This window comes from Gigantopelta aegis, chromosome 12, assembly GCF_016097555.1.
Source record: "Gigantopelta aegis isolate Gae_Host chromosome 12, Gae_host_genome, whole genome shotgun sequence".
NCBI classification, from domain to species: Eukaryota; Metazoa; Mollusca; class Gastropoda; order Neomphalida; family Peltospiridae; genus Gigantopelta; species Gigantopelta aegis.
This window is the reverse complement of record NC_054710.1, coordinates 32534442-32550167: the sequence shown is the minus strand read 5'-3', so window position 1 is coordinate 32550167 and position 15726 is coordinate 32534442. Positions and strand designations below refer to the sequence as shown.

At 36.8% G+C, this 15726-nt stretch overlaps 1 protein-coding gene across 2 annotated transcripts; it reads left to right on the top strand.

The window, feature by feature from the left end:
• The first annotated feature begins 4976 nt into the window (after positions 1–4976).
• Positions 4977–14745, top strand: LOC121385854. Of its 2 annotated transcripts, XM_041516642.1 has the most exons (3): positions 4977–5244; positions 12904–13021; positions 13970–14745. In XM_041516642.1, exons 1-3 carry the CDS (start codon positions 5097–5099, stop codon positions 14076–14078), a joined length of 375 nt encoding a protein of 124 aa, XP_041372576.1. In that variant the 5' UTR covers positions 4977–5096; the 3' UTR covers positions 14079–14745. The 2 variants fall into 2 exon arrangements, with proteins under 2 accessions (XP_041372576.1, XP_041372577.1); XM_041516643.1 differs by lacking the exon at positions 12904–13021.
• Positions 14746–15726: the final 981 nt, after the last annotated feature.

Sequence of the window (15726 nt, the reverse complement as noted above, 5' to 3'; positions counted from 1 at the left end):
GTCACCTTAGTCTGCTCGGCACAAAAGTCTGCACATGTTAATTACGTTACATTACGTCTTGGAGTATGTTTGTAAACAAACAAACTACGTTAATTTAATTCATAAAATAATGGTTAAAACAACACACCTTGATCGTGAATATATGTATAAAACTGATAGATAGCAATTTGATTGAAAAAAAAAAGAGCTCTGAATTAATGCTTTTGCCAGCCTCGATCAACTTGTTTTTGTATCGCCTGTCAGCACGTGTCTGCTACTGCTGTAATAATTAACCTTGTATATCAACTTACACAGGTTTACACAGAAGCTTCAATACATACCTTATTGTAATTGATGAATCCATAAATGAAATAAATGTTTTATTTAATAATTAAATTTCTGTTACATTCATTACAACGTAACGTCATCCGATTGGTCCAGACGTAGCAACGGGAGTTTGTTAATTTTTCGATGAACGTAAAAATTACGTCGTCAGGGAACGTCATATGTGATGACGTCATTTTATATGGGCAAGTTGTCTTAATGAGCGTTATTGTTTATGGATAAAAAATAATTCAAAATAAAGTATGACGTTTTAGTGTTATTATTAGCATGTATCATTTAAATTTAATTATAAGTATTGTCTGTTATTTCTTTTACGTTCATCTGGGTATGAACAAGAAAAATCATCCGCAAACTTATGTGAGAACGGCTTCCCACTAAAAATGCGCTCATTACTTGAGTTTAAAAAAAACAAAAAACAAACCCAAACGACCTTTCAGTAGTAACTGTTTATAGTTCAGTTGTACTGTGGCGGTGAAATATAACACAAATGCTTAGGTGCGCACATTTTGGTGCTCTAGTGTATATGGCGTTTGCGTTTTAAGAACGCTGGAAATTTCTAATACAAACTTGCTCATGCATTTTTTTTAATTATAATTTGTTTAACATTACTAATGCACCTGGATGTGTTTAATGTGATTAAAAAATTGTACAATTAACGAAATATGGATTTCAAGTGAAATTACGGTAGGATAATTTATATTTATTGTGCACGAAGCCAAAACAAGGGTCCGAAGAGTGACTGTTGTCCTTAATTAAAAAAAAAAAAAAAAAAAAAAAAAAAAAAAAAAAAACGGTAGCAAGAATAACAAAACGAGCTAATAACCGAAAACATTTTACGCTATCTCAATAATAACTGAGGTCATTGTCTAATTAAAGGTTCAAGTATATCACAAACCTAAACAAACGTCAGTATTCAGCAGACATTTTACAATAACAACGTTCCACCAAGATAAGCATTTCCAGATGAACGCCATTTTCTAGTCAGGAATGTCGCGAAGTACGTCACATTAATTACGTAACAGGTCACGTGGGATCACCCTGCAGACTTGTGTAATGGTTAACTATATTATAACAATACTTACATGGGCGTACGACCCGGGGGGCGGGGGAGGGGCAATTGCCCCCCCCCCCCCCCCCAAATTCGGGGAAAACAGGGGGGAAAATTCGGGCAGTTTTTATCTGGGTAAAATTCCGGGCAAATCAACCCCTCCAGCCCCCCTAAATCAAAGAGTCCCCATACGCCCATGAATACAGGAGCGTCTGAAGCAATTAACAGTTGGTCCGGCCATGAAAGTAATGTATATGATGAGATATATAATGCGAGCACCATAGGAAGAGAAAACAACGTTCGAGGCCCACAAAGTGGTACGGTCATGACCGTACCGACCGTACCGCTTCGAACGCCCCAGCTTTAATCTTAGAACACAAAAACTAAACACATCCAATGGTAATTTTGCCATGATATATTTGAAGAATGGTACTTTTGATTTCTTTCATACACTAAAACTTAGAACAAAATAATTAAATAAAAAGAAAGGATATGATAACAGCGTTGTCTTCTCAATTTAGAACTCGAAACTATTTTGACAGGGGTCAAGATTAGTAGACCGGTTTTTATTTTAATGTAATTTCAGTATACTCATGACGTCACTTTGCATATATCTCCCTAAAATAACAATACACGGAGTGAATGACGTTTCTGTTTTAAGAATGCAATAATAATAATAATAACAGTAATAATAATAATAATAATAATAACAATAACAATAACGTACTGCTTACAAAATATGGACGAAGATAAATCTAGGTCACGTGGTTGAGTTCATTTTACTGAAGTGGGTGTGTTGATGAGGATTACATATTTTTCTCACATATATACAGCCATTATTATTTAAAACTTTCAAAGTTTACAGATTTAATTTTAAACATATTCAGTGGGTGAATTATAATTTATTGATGCTATGTCTACCGATATAATATTAGCACCGGCATGATACATCCCTCCGCCCCTGGCAGGCTAACGTACAAACATCTCGGATCACGTTGCAATGACTTGCTCAAGTCTACCCTGGGTTGTCATGCCACGACCAGAAGCGGTCAGACCCTTTCTAAGGGCTGTACAGGCAACCTAGGGAGACACCCCAGCATCAGTACGTCTAAGTGACGAGCTACTCTCGACTCACTAATATCAAGACCTACACGTAGTTCCTGACTTTTTGTTTTGATCGATCGTTCAAAAATGCGCCACATTTCCTTCATTCAAAACGCGCACTCATTCTCTTTGGCTAAATTCCGACCGCTCCTTCCAAATTCAAAAACCCATAGCACCCATACACCCACCCCGGCCGGACTGCTGGTGCTCCCCTGCACCTTCTAGTGCAGGTGGTCCTTCTTTCCACCACCCCTACCTTTCCTGTCCTGGACGGAGGAGCCGGTCATGGCCGGAACCTGTGCCCAGGACAGGTCTGCGCTACAACAGCTTGCTCTGAATGTGCACGTTAAACCCTCTGACCTGACCTGACCTGACCTGACCTGACCTGCAATGAATTTATGAAACTGAAAGAGCCTTTTTCCAGTTGTGAAAGTCTGAAAGACAGTCACACGCCAGTGTTTTGAGAACAATATCATATAATGATGTTTTCTTTGTTTTTGTTTTGGGTGACTGGCTATAATCCTGAGTTGGATACCACAAAAAATACCACATACATATAAGTTAAGTATAAACAACATGAAAGCTCAGCGATCTCATTTTTGTTCATAAAGTAGAATACTGCCAGTGTGGCTTTTTGTTTCTAAATTGTTTTTCTTCTATAAACAGGAATTTATTGCCAAAGAGATTAAAGCCATGGCGCGATATCTGGAGGGTAGGGGACGTATGCAGAGCCTCTAGTGGAGTGGCACAGGTTACATTTTTTATCTTTATATAGAGTAGAACAAAAACATCGACTACTGAATGTCAAACTTTTGGTAATTTTGATATATAGTCTTAGAGAGGAAACCCACTACATTTCCGCATTAGTAGCACATTCCACAACCTTTACTATACCAGTCGTGGTGCGCATACGTAAATGAGAAATAGCCCAATGGGGCACCGACTTGGATCGATCCTAGACCTACCACGCGTCCAACTGAGTGTTTTACCACTGGGCTATGGCCCGTTCTAGACATCAGGGGCCATTAAAAAATTACATAACGCTGGAGGGGTGGTAGCCCGAGTACTCTGACTGTAAGAGAGCTAGACGGACATTTGGACATAAATACGCTCTCATTACAGTCAGAGACCAACCTATGTATATTTTTGGCAATTCCTGACTACCAAACGGTAGGCAAAGATTCCCGCTCTAATACCACAACGATCCTATGTTTGACGTCAAATACCGTTACATCGATCATTTTCGAGTTAACTGATACAAAAAAATCCACATATTAATCGCTAATACACATACTACAGAAAGAAACCCGACAGCACCCACATTCAGCTACGCTTCGTGACACTCCGTCGCAACAATTACAAAGCTCGGCGATCTATTTCGAGACTGGGCGATTCCGCCTTGTGCAGCAGTTACAGGGGCCGTCTCATAAGAGGAGGCAGTACGTAGCACATACTGTTGCCGTATCCTGTCGATAACACCCCAAATGTATCCTTCAAATTCAAAATGGAATCAATAATGTGTAATTGTTTTGGTTTAATGACGTAATTAAATCCAAATTCATCCAAAACGGCATTAGCCAACTCTTCCATGTTGTAACGTCGCTTGGTATGAGACGGCCCCTGTAACTGCTGCACAAGGTGGAATCGCCCAGTGGCGATCACGTGATCTACGTCTCGAAATAGATCGCCGAGCTTTGTAATTGTTGCGACGGAGTGTCACGAAGCGTAGCTGAATGTGGGTGCTATCGGGTTTCTTTCTGTAGTATGTGTATTAGTGGGAAAACATGTTATCCGTTTTCGAACATAGCGTTGTAATCGTCTTGACTCTCTCCCCTGATAAATTCAATGCACACGCGCCTGATAATAATAATAATAATAATAATAATAATAAATGGTGAGTTCATGTTCTGACTGTATATTTCAGATATTCGCAGTTATTTTATGCATGAAATAATATATATATATATATATATATATATATATATATATATATATATACATGTATATATATTATTTTATTATATAGCCGGCCCTCATTTGCCAAGTTTCTATGCACAGCGGTCGTTTATATACAATTCTAAAATACATTATACGGTTGTCGTATATACACCCTCATCACTACGAGTCTGTTTTGCCGTATTTTTATGACTTTTCACTTTTAAAAAAATGAAGCGTGTCGTGGAATTCCCTCGATCGTAGTTCAATTAAGATGTTTTGGTTTATACAATAACTAGGTTTGGTATTCCAAATGAATGTAATTTACATTTATAATCCATATTTAGAGAAATATGGCCCACTAAATCCGTGATTGAGCGCCTTTAACAAAGTGGATACCACAAAGTGGATAAACAAAGTGGATAAACAAAACAAACTTTATTTCAAACAAATATTGTTATTGAAATCATATTTTCTAACTGTATGATTGATATGATTTACAGGTTTTGCACATACAGCTATTGATTGTATGAATGGTGGAAGACCTTGAGAGAGTCTAACGTTAACCTGCAAAATAACCGGTACTATAGTTAGTGGAATCAGATGGGTCCGACCTAATGGTGGATTACCACAAACGGTTATACTATGCAACTTTAAAAACACGATATGTGATCCATCTGGGAGGATGACTGGCTACACTGGTACCATTGTATCACCTACACAGCATAATCTAACCATCCACTCTTTTAGTACTGAAACAGATGTTGGAGAATGGATTTGTCTTGATGGACCAATAGGAGCTGGTCCACTTTCTTGCAACATGACTCTCTACAGTAAGTTCACTTTACTTTGTTGCTGGTGTTGTTATTATGTTATTGTTTGTTTTGTTTTTGTTTTTTTGTGTTGTTGTTGTTGTGTGTGTGTGTGTGTGTGTGTGTGTGTGTGTGTGTGTGTGTGTGTGTGTGTGTGCGTGCGCGCGCATGTGTATTTTGTTTTTATTATATCAAAAGCAAAATAGCCAGTACTACAGTCGTTGGGATCATATGGTTCCGACCTAATGGTGGATCACCATAAGTGGTTATACTATGTGACACTGCAAACACGATGTGTGATACAGCAGGCGGCATGACTGGCTACATCGATACTGTTGTATCACCCACACAGCATGATCTAACCACCCACTGTTGTTATTTTTATTATTGCGGGTTGTGTGTGTGTGTGTGTGTGTGTGTGTGTGTTTGTATTTTGTTTTTAATAAATTTTTATACCTGGTTCCATTGGTGACATGTTTAACTGCAGCCAAACAAAATTGTTTACTATTAACTTTTAAAGAAAACATACCAGTTTTTAAACAATTCACTTGTTTATAATAATTAATGAAAATGTTTTTTACTTTATTTTTGAGATAAAATTCCAAAATACAGTTCTCATCAACCAATGGTGCTAGCTATATATTTTGGAACACGAATATAGCAATGGTTTTATATAAGTTGAGAAAATAAATAGTTATAATGGTACAATTTATTGTTTTGTTTAAAGAACAAAATTTATTAAGATTTTAATAATTACTTGAAACAGACTCATACAAAAAATAACTGTGTCAAAATGTATTAGCCTGAACATATATACTGTGATTTTCACCCAGTTATTTAAAATGTTCGGTATTTGGAAGAAAAATTCAATGATAGGTATAACATTTTAGCTGCTATAAAACATTATAACCTCCCGTAGGAACGATATCTGGAATTGGGGTGGGTCGGGGTGGGGGCACAATCTGTAGTGGAGGGACAAAAGCCATATTTTAAACTGGATTTATAAAAGTGGGACTACTGTCCTCCCCCTCCAGCTTCTCGGTTGCTACCGACCTGAGAATGTCCAGACATGTAATTGTATTGCATATACAGATAATCATATTCGAAACAAGAATATGTTGCCAATGAAAAAGAAGAATTAGGGCCTGATAAATATTGTTTAAACTTCGTAAATACTAAATATTTCAAATGACGTTGTATATGTCTAATACAAATTATGGTGAAGTGTAAATAAAGAAAGAATCATGAATGAATGAATGAATAGATGTTTAACGACCCCCCAGCATGAAAAAAACATCGGCTATTGGGTGTCAAACTATGGTAAATGCAAACAGTAAGTGATGATCAACATCAATATAACAATTCAACAGTTAAATTAAAACACAGCGTAAAGAACTGTGCCAAAAATACAAATATCACAGATAAATAAAATTAACATTTACAATAAAAGTCAGTATCACGTAGAAACTTTAAAATAAGTTCTGGATGGAATCGAAAGGATTCCATCTCATTTCGTGGTTCAAATATAGCTTTTTGAGTTCCATGCAGCTGCTTACACTCCACCAAAATGAGGCGTACCGTCAGAGTACACTGACAGTGCTCATACTGAGGTGGAGGATCTTTCTTTAAGATAAATGAATGGGTCAAATATGTATGACCGATGCGAGAACAACACAAGACTATTTTATCCTTCCTGCACTGTCTATAGGATGACTGTCACTCTCCCAATACTGGCTTGATGAATGAAGCTTGTTCGCAATCGCACCGTCCCAATCATGTTTCCAAGTCAAAAAGATAAATTTGTTAATAGTATGTTTAAAATCAGTATAAGGCACACCAACCCTGGCATGAGGCAAATCCAAAGCAGACTTGGCAGCAGAATCTGCCTTTTCATTACCTCTGATAGCAACATGGCTGGGCACGCAACAAAATACATCTTTACTGGCATATTGCGCAAAGCTTCGAGACACGAAACAGAGTCGGAAAAAAGAATAAATTTGGATCCACTAAAGAAAGAATCAAACAAAGAAAATAAATTGAATAATAAATAAATACATTTAAATAATGATAAAATAAAAAAAATAAAAAAATAATAAAATACCCGATGTTTAAAATGAAGTTGTATGTGACAGATATAAGTCATAATGAAAAGTAAATAAAAAAGAGAGAAGAAATATAATAAAACAAATACACAAAATAAGATCAATAAATAAATATAGGTTATTACCGGAGTGTGTTTCTGTATAATATAATAGCTAGCATATCCAGTGTAATCAAAGTATGTGATTTTTTTTCAGATCACATACTTTCAGAATTTGATAACTTTGCAAATTATATGTAAATTAATCAAGACCACGGTGCTACGTTTATTGACATTTAAGCAAATGTATTAAGCTGACACTCCAGAACTGACGTATGCATCAACAGTCGTGGAAAAAAAAACCATGTCAATAGCAACTTTACTTTGAAAGTTGTCCAATGTTATAAGAATATCCGACGTCGTTCCATTTCAAAACGACACAGCATCTCATATGCATACGTCATTTGAATATATCGATCGATGCTTGATATATAGTTTATAAAAATACGTTATACAATGTATTAAGTTTAATGTTTATATGATAAAGAAATTAATACACTCGTGTATTTCGGTATCGTCAATAGCATATGTTAGTAATTGACATACTGTATTATGTTCGGCACTGGCTCGCATAATAAAATTTTAATTCCTAATATATGATATTGACGATACAAAAACACACTCTGGTAATGACATCTATATATTGTTTTTAATTTCGTTATAACTAGATATTTCTAATGAAGTTGTATGCGTCTGGTATAAATTATAGTTATTGTTATATTGTTTTTAATTTCATTATAACCAGATATTTGTAATGAAGTTGTATGTGTCTGGTATAAATGATAGTTAAAAGTAAATACAAGACAAAAAAACTTTAACTAATATACGACACACACACGCACACACACACACACACACACACACACACACACACACACACACACTAACACCTTGATTTAAAATATCTGGTCCTGGCCAAATTGCTATACAAACTATTATCCTGTTCAATTATTCAGACCCAAAGTTTTTTGCAAATGTTACGTTTATTTCCTATTCGATATTTGTTTTCTTTGCATTTACATGAAAACAAACCCAAACTCCGACAGGTTTTATATACAAATCATCATATAAAATACACAAAGTTGACTTAATTCCACTTTTTAAAAATATCTGTGTCTTTTGAATGCACGTTATTTGCATATCAAAAGCATCATTCTATAGTGCGTTTCAAACTAATGTTCGGTTCTATCGTCCAATCCGCACAAATCGTAGTATGACCTATATTTAAGAAAATATCTGTAAACATGAAGCAGGCGCGGATTCAGGTGGCAAAACCTCAGTTTGAAAAAAACATATGTATCAAATATTATAATTATATTGTGGAATACACAAGCGCGCGCGCTGAAGGGAGAGGGAGAGAGAGAGAGAGAGAGAGAGAGAGAGAGAGAGAGAGAGAGAGAGAGAGAGAGAGAGACGTCATTTATGTAACGACGCACTCAACATATTTTAATCTATGGTTATATGGTTATAGGGAGAGAGGGAGAGAAGAAGAATATGGTATGCATGCGATTGGTGGAGGTGTGACCCTCTGCACAACCCCAACCCCACTTAAGGCTTCTTTTGTATATGGAGCGGGACGTAGCTCAGAGGTAAAGCGTTCGCTCATGGTAGGTCGACTGATCGATCCCACATGGTGGACCCATTGGGTTGTGTCTAGTTCCAGCCTGTGCACCACAACTGATGTGTAAAAGCTGTGGTATGTGCTATCCTGTCTATGGGATGGTGCATATAAAACGTCCCTTATTGCTTATCAAAATTGCCTATCGGAAACAGTGGCCCATGTGGCGGTAGCGAGTTTCTTTCTCACTGTCATAATGCTCCTTAATCGTTTTGTCTGACGCCACATAAACGTATATCAAATGCGTTGAGTGTGTCGTTAAATAAACATTTCTCTCGTATGTATGTGTAGTCTATATGCATTTCTAGTCGATTAGTTTATAGGTTGTTAGGTTGTTTGATAGTGAATGATATGGAAATAAATTGTTTTTGGTGTTAAAGAGTTCATGCATACATTAAAGTAATACTCCTGATGGGTATGGAGAAATAACTTAATCAGTCGATGAACTCATTTCTTCATCACTATCTTCGTTAAAGGGGACTATCACAGGGGGTATTTTATTTCTTATAAAACTATTTTGTTTTCTAAAATCTTCTTCGATCTTTATTACATGTTTAACTGCGTCAGAGAAGTGTGTAGGTGTGACAGAGTTCAATGCATGTGCAAGTTCTCTCCGCACCGTGGTCATTTTACCATCATTATGACGAGCTATGTGCCCTTTGACTTGACTCCAGATAAGTTCTATCGGATTGAGTTCAGAATGTCTTGGCGGCAGTCTTAGACACAAGTGCCCATGGCGTTCAGCAATATCATCAGTAACAAATTGCTTTGCACAGTTGTTACTTTTCACAAGTTCATAAAGAACTGGCTTTGTCATGTTACTCTCAAAAGGTATATTTTTGTTTCGTAGCCACGACTGAATTTCTTCCTTTTTAGCGTTTAGTGCAGGACATCGTGTAATATCAGTTAATTTGTTGTGGTAGCTTGCGTTATCCATGACGATAACAGAAGGTTCTGGTAGAGAAGGCATATGTTGTTCTTCAAACCATTTGATGAAATTTTCATGATTCATCTCACCATGATAGTCTCCGTCTGTTTTTTTTCAGCCTCAAAGATCAATTCACAGCCATCTATCAATCCATGTTTATCACAGCCAGCATGACAAATAATAAGTCTTTTTCCCTTCCCAGTCACCGAACAGAGTTTAGGAACTCGGATCAGCAGCGTCTGATTTCGGCAGGTGATTGGCGGTACTTGTACCCGGGTGGATATCTGTCCAGTGGTGGGATGTTGTGTGGTTGACATTCACCCAGGTCTCATCTTGATACACTATTAAATACCCCTGTTCTCATAAACTGGATATTTCATGGAGATAGGACAGTCTCCTGTCTGATATATTGGCGTCCTCAAAAATCACTTTTCCGGTTGTAGACATATGTTGGTATTTAAAATCGAGGTCATGGAGTGTTCTTCGTAAAGTTGATATGGATATGTTGATTCCACATTCCTCCCTTAAAGCCACGTTAATCTTATGTAATGTAGGTAATTCGCCCTCTCTATAAAATCTGTATACTCGTAGTCTAATAACATCTTTATCAAATAAATCGATGAGTTTTCGGTCGCGTTTTTTAACAGTGATTTCTGTGCTTGGATTCGTAGAGCTTAGATTTTTCACAGTTCTTTTTACTGTTGAAACCGAAACTTTAAGTGCAGCGGCAACTCGATCGACAATTCGATAAGAAGCATACCTAGGTCTACCGCGCTGATATTCATCTTCAAAATAATCGAAAACGTTCTTAATACACGATTTTACATCAACTGAAATGTTTTTCGATTTACCCATATTTTTCCTCAAATAACAATAACAAGAATGTCGACTAATACATTTTCATTGAATTTATATACCCTACCTAACTTGTAGTTTACGTGGTTTACACATTGCTACAATAGCACGTGCAGTCATAGATCGAAATAATGATGTTATTGACCAAGCAATGCTATCGTATTTTGAACATTCAGGGCTGTGTCTGCGGGATGAAAAAGTGGTTGAACCCATACGAGTCCGAACAATAGCCCTTTGGTTTTTCGCATTACAAATGTAACACCCAACCCCCAAACCCCAGCCCCTAGCACCACACTAAATACTACATATATATATATATATATATATATACGTATGAGTTCCCAATTTAGAGGCAAATTAAATAACATTTTTATTATTATTTGATGTTGGTGGCCTTTGACATTTTATCCCCCCCCCCCCCCATGGTTTTCTGGGTCCGGCCCTGCATTAAATTTATTTATAAATTTGGAAAGCACATTCCTGCGGTGTGTGAGGTGATTTGTGTTTATTACTGTGCTACACCTCAGTTGTGTTAGGTTAGGTATGGTATGCTAATATATAATTGATATAATAAAATAAAAATACTTAATACATTAGCTAAATGTATTAAATATAATGCACCTACAAGAAAGGGTTACATGTTCTGTTTGTTTACATCTATGTTTAACGGAAAGATTAGACAATGCTGTTACACACTGCAAAACAATAATAACCTTGATTTAGTGAAACAAGCTATAATGGCCTTCACGTAGCCTCTGATCCCAATGTTTTGATATGCAAATCACCTTAGTTATATATAGCAGAAATAACGTGCATTCAAAAGACACAGAGATTTTTAAAAAGTGGAATTAAGTCAACTTCGTGCATTTTATATGATGATTTGTATATAAAACCTGTCGGGGTTTGGGTTTGTTTTCATGTAAATGCAACGAAAACAAATATCGAATAGGACATAAACGTAACATTTGCAAAAAACTTTGGATCTAAATAATTGAACAGGATAATAGTAATAATGGCCTTCGAAAAGTCAAACTTCGAACACGCAATAAACTCGATCTCTCGACCTTATTCTTTGGTCCCACCATAACGATGTAATAGATTATGCACCTCTAAAATTCGGCATGTGTTGATTGATCAAAATGTCGTTGCCGATGGTATTTTAAAGACGAATACATTTTTAATCAGGTCAATCAGACGAGGCTCGCCTGTCTCGGGTGGTCTGGGCTGTCGAGGATTAGGTGATAATTATAGAATATTAGATTGCCGACTTAGCGGAACGAGCTGATCCCGTGTTTGATTGTTGGTGTTTCTACGCGGCGGAGAACCTCGCTACGTAATACATAATTACAGACGCAGTCTGAATACCTCCAAAGAACACTTGTAATAATTGTTAGTGCTGTTTCTTTTTTATATAAATGTTATTTCCTGATTTCTTATATTAAAATAAAATTAATAATTTTGTGAAAAACAAATGTACTGAGTGTTATTCGGCTTCAGTGTTTTATTTGTTACTTACTTTCCGTCATGTTCTGACATCTGCAAAATACATCAACGTTCATTATATCATGTACTTCATGTTTCAGATTTGAACTCTTATATACTTTCGAAACTCCCTGAATCTAATTCCTCGTCCTCTTCAAGATCGAGTTATCGAAGTTTGACTGTATATATAAATATATAACAGATATTTTAAGTGAAGTTGTTAGTCTCTGATATATATTATAGTGAAATGTAAAGAAAGAAAGAAAGAAAGAAAAAATAAATAAATAAATCATTCGGCAAGGGGAGTTACTCTTTGCGCACATACACAATGGGAATGAGAAATAACTTTATTGACCATTAATGGAAGAACTAAAAATATAGCAAAATCGAAATTATGAACTGCTATGCCCAGTTCGGAACAGTGTCATATGCTATACATTAGGGTGCCATATTTTGGACTTCATCCTACGAGACTTTCAAAATTCAATAGCACAGTAAGTGCCCCCGCCCGCTACCGACCCTGTTCGGGCTGCTGGTGACCTCTTGCACTTCCCAGCGCGGGTGATCCCTCCTCCCACCCACCCCAAATACCCCCCTGTCCTGGGTGTAGATTGTGTGTCACATTTATATGAACTATTTATTCATATTTGTTTTCAGCTCCTCCAATTCCCAATCCAGAGAGTCAGGTTTCGGAATCCACCATTATTATACTAGTAGTAGTGATAGGTGTTCTACTGGTCGTCACTGTTGCCGTATCGTGGTTGTGTTACAAGCGGTAATCCAATCTCTTCAATACCATTAAAACTATGTGGTTTTATGTCTTCTTTAATCAGCTGAAAACAACACGGCAGTTTGTTATTTGTTTTAAATGCATCTATATTGTGGAAATCCCACACAATTAGTGCACACACAAATACACACTCACACACATAGGCCTGGGAGACTCTCTCTCTCTCTCTCTCTCTCTCTTCTCTCTCTCTCTCTCTCTCTCTCTCTCTCTCTCTCTCTCTCTCTCTCTCTCTCTCTGTGTGTGTGTGTGTGAATGTGTGTGTCCGGTTTGTGTGTGTGTGTGAGAGAGCGAGAGATTCTCTGACACACACACACACACACACACACACACACACACACACACACACACACAGTAGGTTGATGTTATGTAGCTCCTTACACTGTGGTTTTACATGAATATATATAAATACTATTTCCATATACTTACCATTTGTGACACCCAATAGCCGATATATATTTTTGTGCTGCGGTATCGTTAAACATTCATTCATTCATTCATTCATTCCACACAATATCTTGTGTAAGCATCTGAAACAAACGAGATATTTTTGGTCAGAAAAAAATGAAGTACCGTTGTAGACTTTCCTGACACGCGGCACGGTCGTAGAAAATGTGCCAAGAAGTGGAGCGGGGTGCATACACGCACGCGCGCGCGCACACACACACACACACACACACACACACACGCATATATATGAATATATAAAAGATATCACTGGTGCTATAAAGAAGGGGGCACATGCCCCCCCCCCCCCCCCCCCACACACACACACACACATACAGCTTTGTACGCCAGTACGCCGTAACCTCCCAGTAACTTGATCGGCCGTCCTAGCCTTATTTCGATTCCTGCTTTATTGACATTTACAAAACTAAATCATTCCACCATTCAGTAACTGATGTGTAATAAACCCTAATACTTTTTCCTTAACAGAACGAAGCGACAACCGAAACCTGAGCAAGAGAAATCTGAACAGAGAACTCAAGAGGGAGGAGATGAGAGAGGCCAAGTTGACGAACCAGCTGTCGAACAGATAGATTAATTAGATGTACACTTGCTTACTAGTGAATGCTCGGAATAAGTCGAGTTCACCAACTACTGGTCACTCGAAAACAAGTTAACCAATGAAATGAGTATAAGCTGGCATCACTTTGACAAATTGACCGAGCACAATTGTCAACAACATTTTATTTCTCTGCCAGTTCTGTGTTGGTGGATGTATTAATTAATTATTTATTTTTTAAAGTTGTTTTACTCGTTATTCGAAAGCTGGCAATAACATATGTACGTAATACACAGCAGGGATTGAAATAATATGTATACGTTCAGGGGACAATCTGTCTACAGGATGAGTCAAGTTGGGGACAAATTAGCAGCTAGTATTTTCATATTGAAAAAAATCTAAATTGTTCCCATTTGTATATAACGATTTTTAATTTTCATATTTCCTGTTCGTCGAAAACACCGATCTCTTATATTCGACTAGTTTTCATTTACCAAAGTTAGACGCCCAGTAGCCGATGTATTTTTCGTGCTGGACATCTATTCTATTCTATTCTGTTCGACTGGTTTTCTTTACTGTGTTTAGGTGTGATAAAAGGGATACATACATTTAATTTTTCAAGTAATAAACTGCTTGTATCGTGCATGTTTTTTGTTTTGTTACACATTATTTAAAATAAAAGAAGGATGCGAAAAGTCACTTTTGTTGACTTACTATTGGTTTTTTTTTTTTTTGGTTTTTTTTAAAGTGAACTTTTATAATCTGGTCGTTGAAGGGTTTGACCCGGATAAAAATATATTAAAAATATTTTATTATCCTTTGAAGCATATCTTCTGATACATGTGAAATCCGCTTTGGGGATTTGTTTTTCTTTTTAAAACCAATTGAATGGTTTTCCTTGTTACAGTACTATCCCAGTACAATTGTATATATTAAAGACGTCGCCCAATCTTAGGGGACTACCACCTTCATTGGATACAAAGGCTATATAAGTGGAACTCCATACACTAGTCGGAGTACCGTGTAGAGTGGTAGTCTCATATTCTATGCTTCCCTGCTTGTTTTCAGGGGGAGAAACGCATGGTTTATGGAAGCGGTGATTGGATATGAAATGGGGTCTCAGAACGTGTTTTATCTGGAATACTGGTACAAAATATCAACATGAGACAATGTTGTTAAAGTCCCAAATCCTCATCAATCTGGTTCATAGGGTGCAGGCGACAATCCAGGAAACAACCCGCCGCCAGGTCCCCCCCCCCCCCCCCCCCCCCCCAGGCTGGACCTAACTAAATGCACCCTTAATATATGCAATCTTAAGCACAAGTTTTAAAGATTGTATTTTTAACATCATAATTCATTAGTACATGACTGAACGTATTATAGAAAATAACTTATTTGTGTTTTTAAAATAATTTACTTTACCACAAGAAATAAATGTTGACAGATGAATATATAATGAATGGATTTCTTTATGGTTGATATCCAGGGAATATGTATCTTATATATAAAGTAATTTGCACATTCCATTATTGAAAACCTCTCAGATATTGGAATTAATTTACACTGCATCTATCTGGATGTTTCATTTTATGCAAAATATTGCATAGTGCCGCTTAAAGTACCACTTTATTCAGAGTCATTTAATATTGCATGCTAAAATGGATAGTCCAAAAACGTTAGTTCAAAG

Bases quoted from the DNA above. Each gene is read 5' to 3' on its own strand.
- LOC121385854 (XM_041516642.1), top strand. From the start codon at position 5,097: ATGACTGGCTACACTGGTACCATTGTATCACCTACACAGCATAATCTA. The intron at 5,245-12,903 runs GTAAGTTCACTT...ATTTGTTTTCAG, and splicing joins TTGCAACATGACTCTCTACA to CTCCTCCAATTCCCAATCCA. The intron at 13,022-13,969 runs GTAATCCAATCT...TTTCCTTAACAG, and splicing joins TCGTGGTTGTGTTACAAGCG to AACGAAGCGACAACCGAAAC.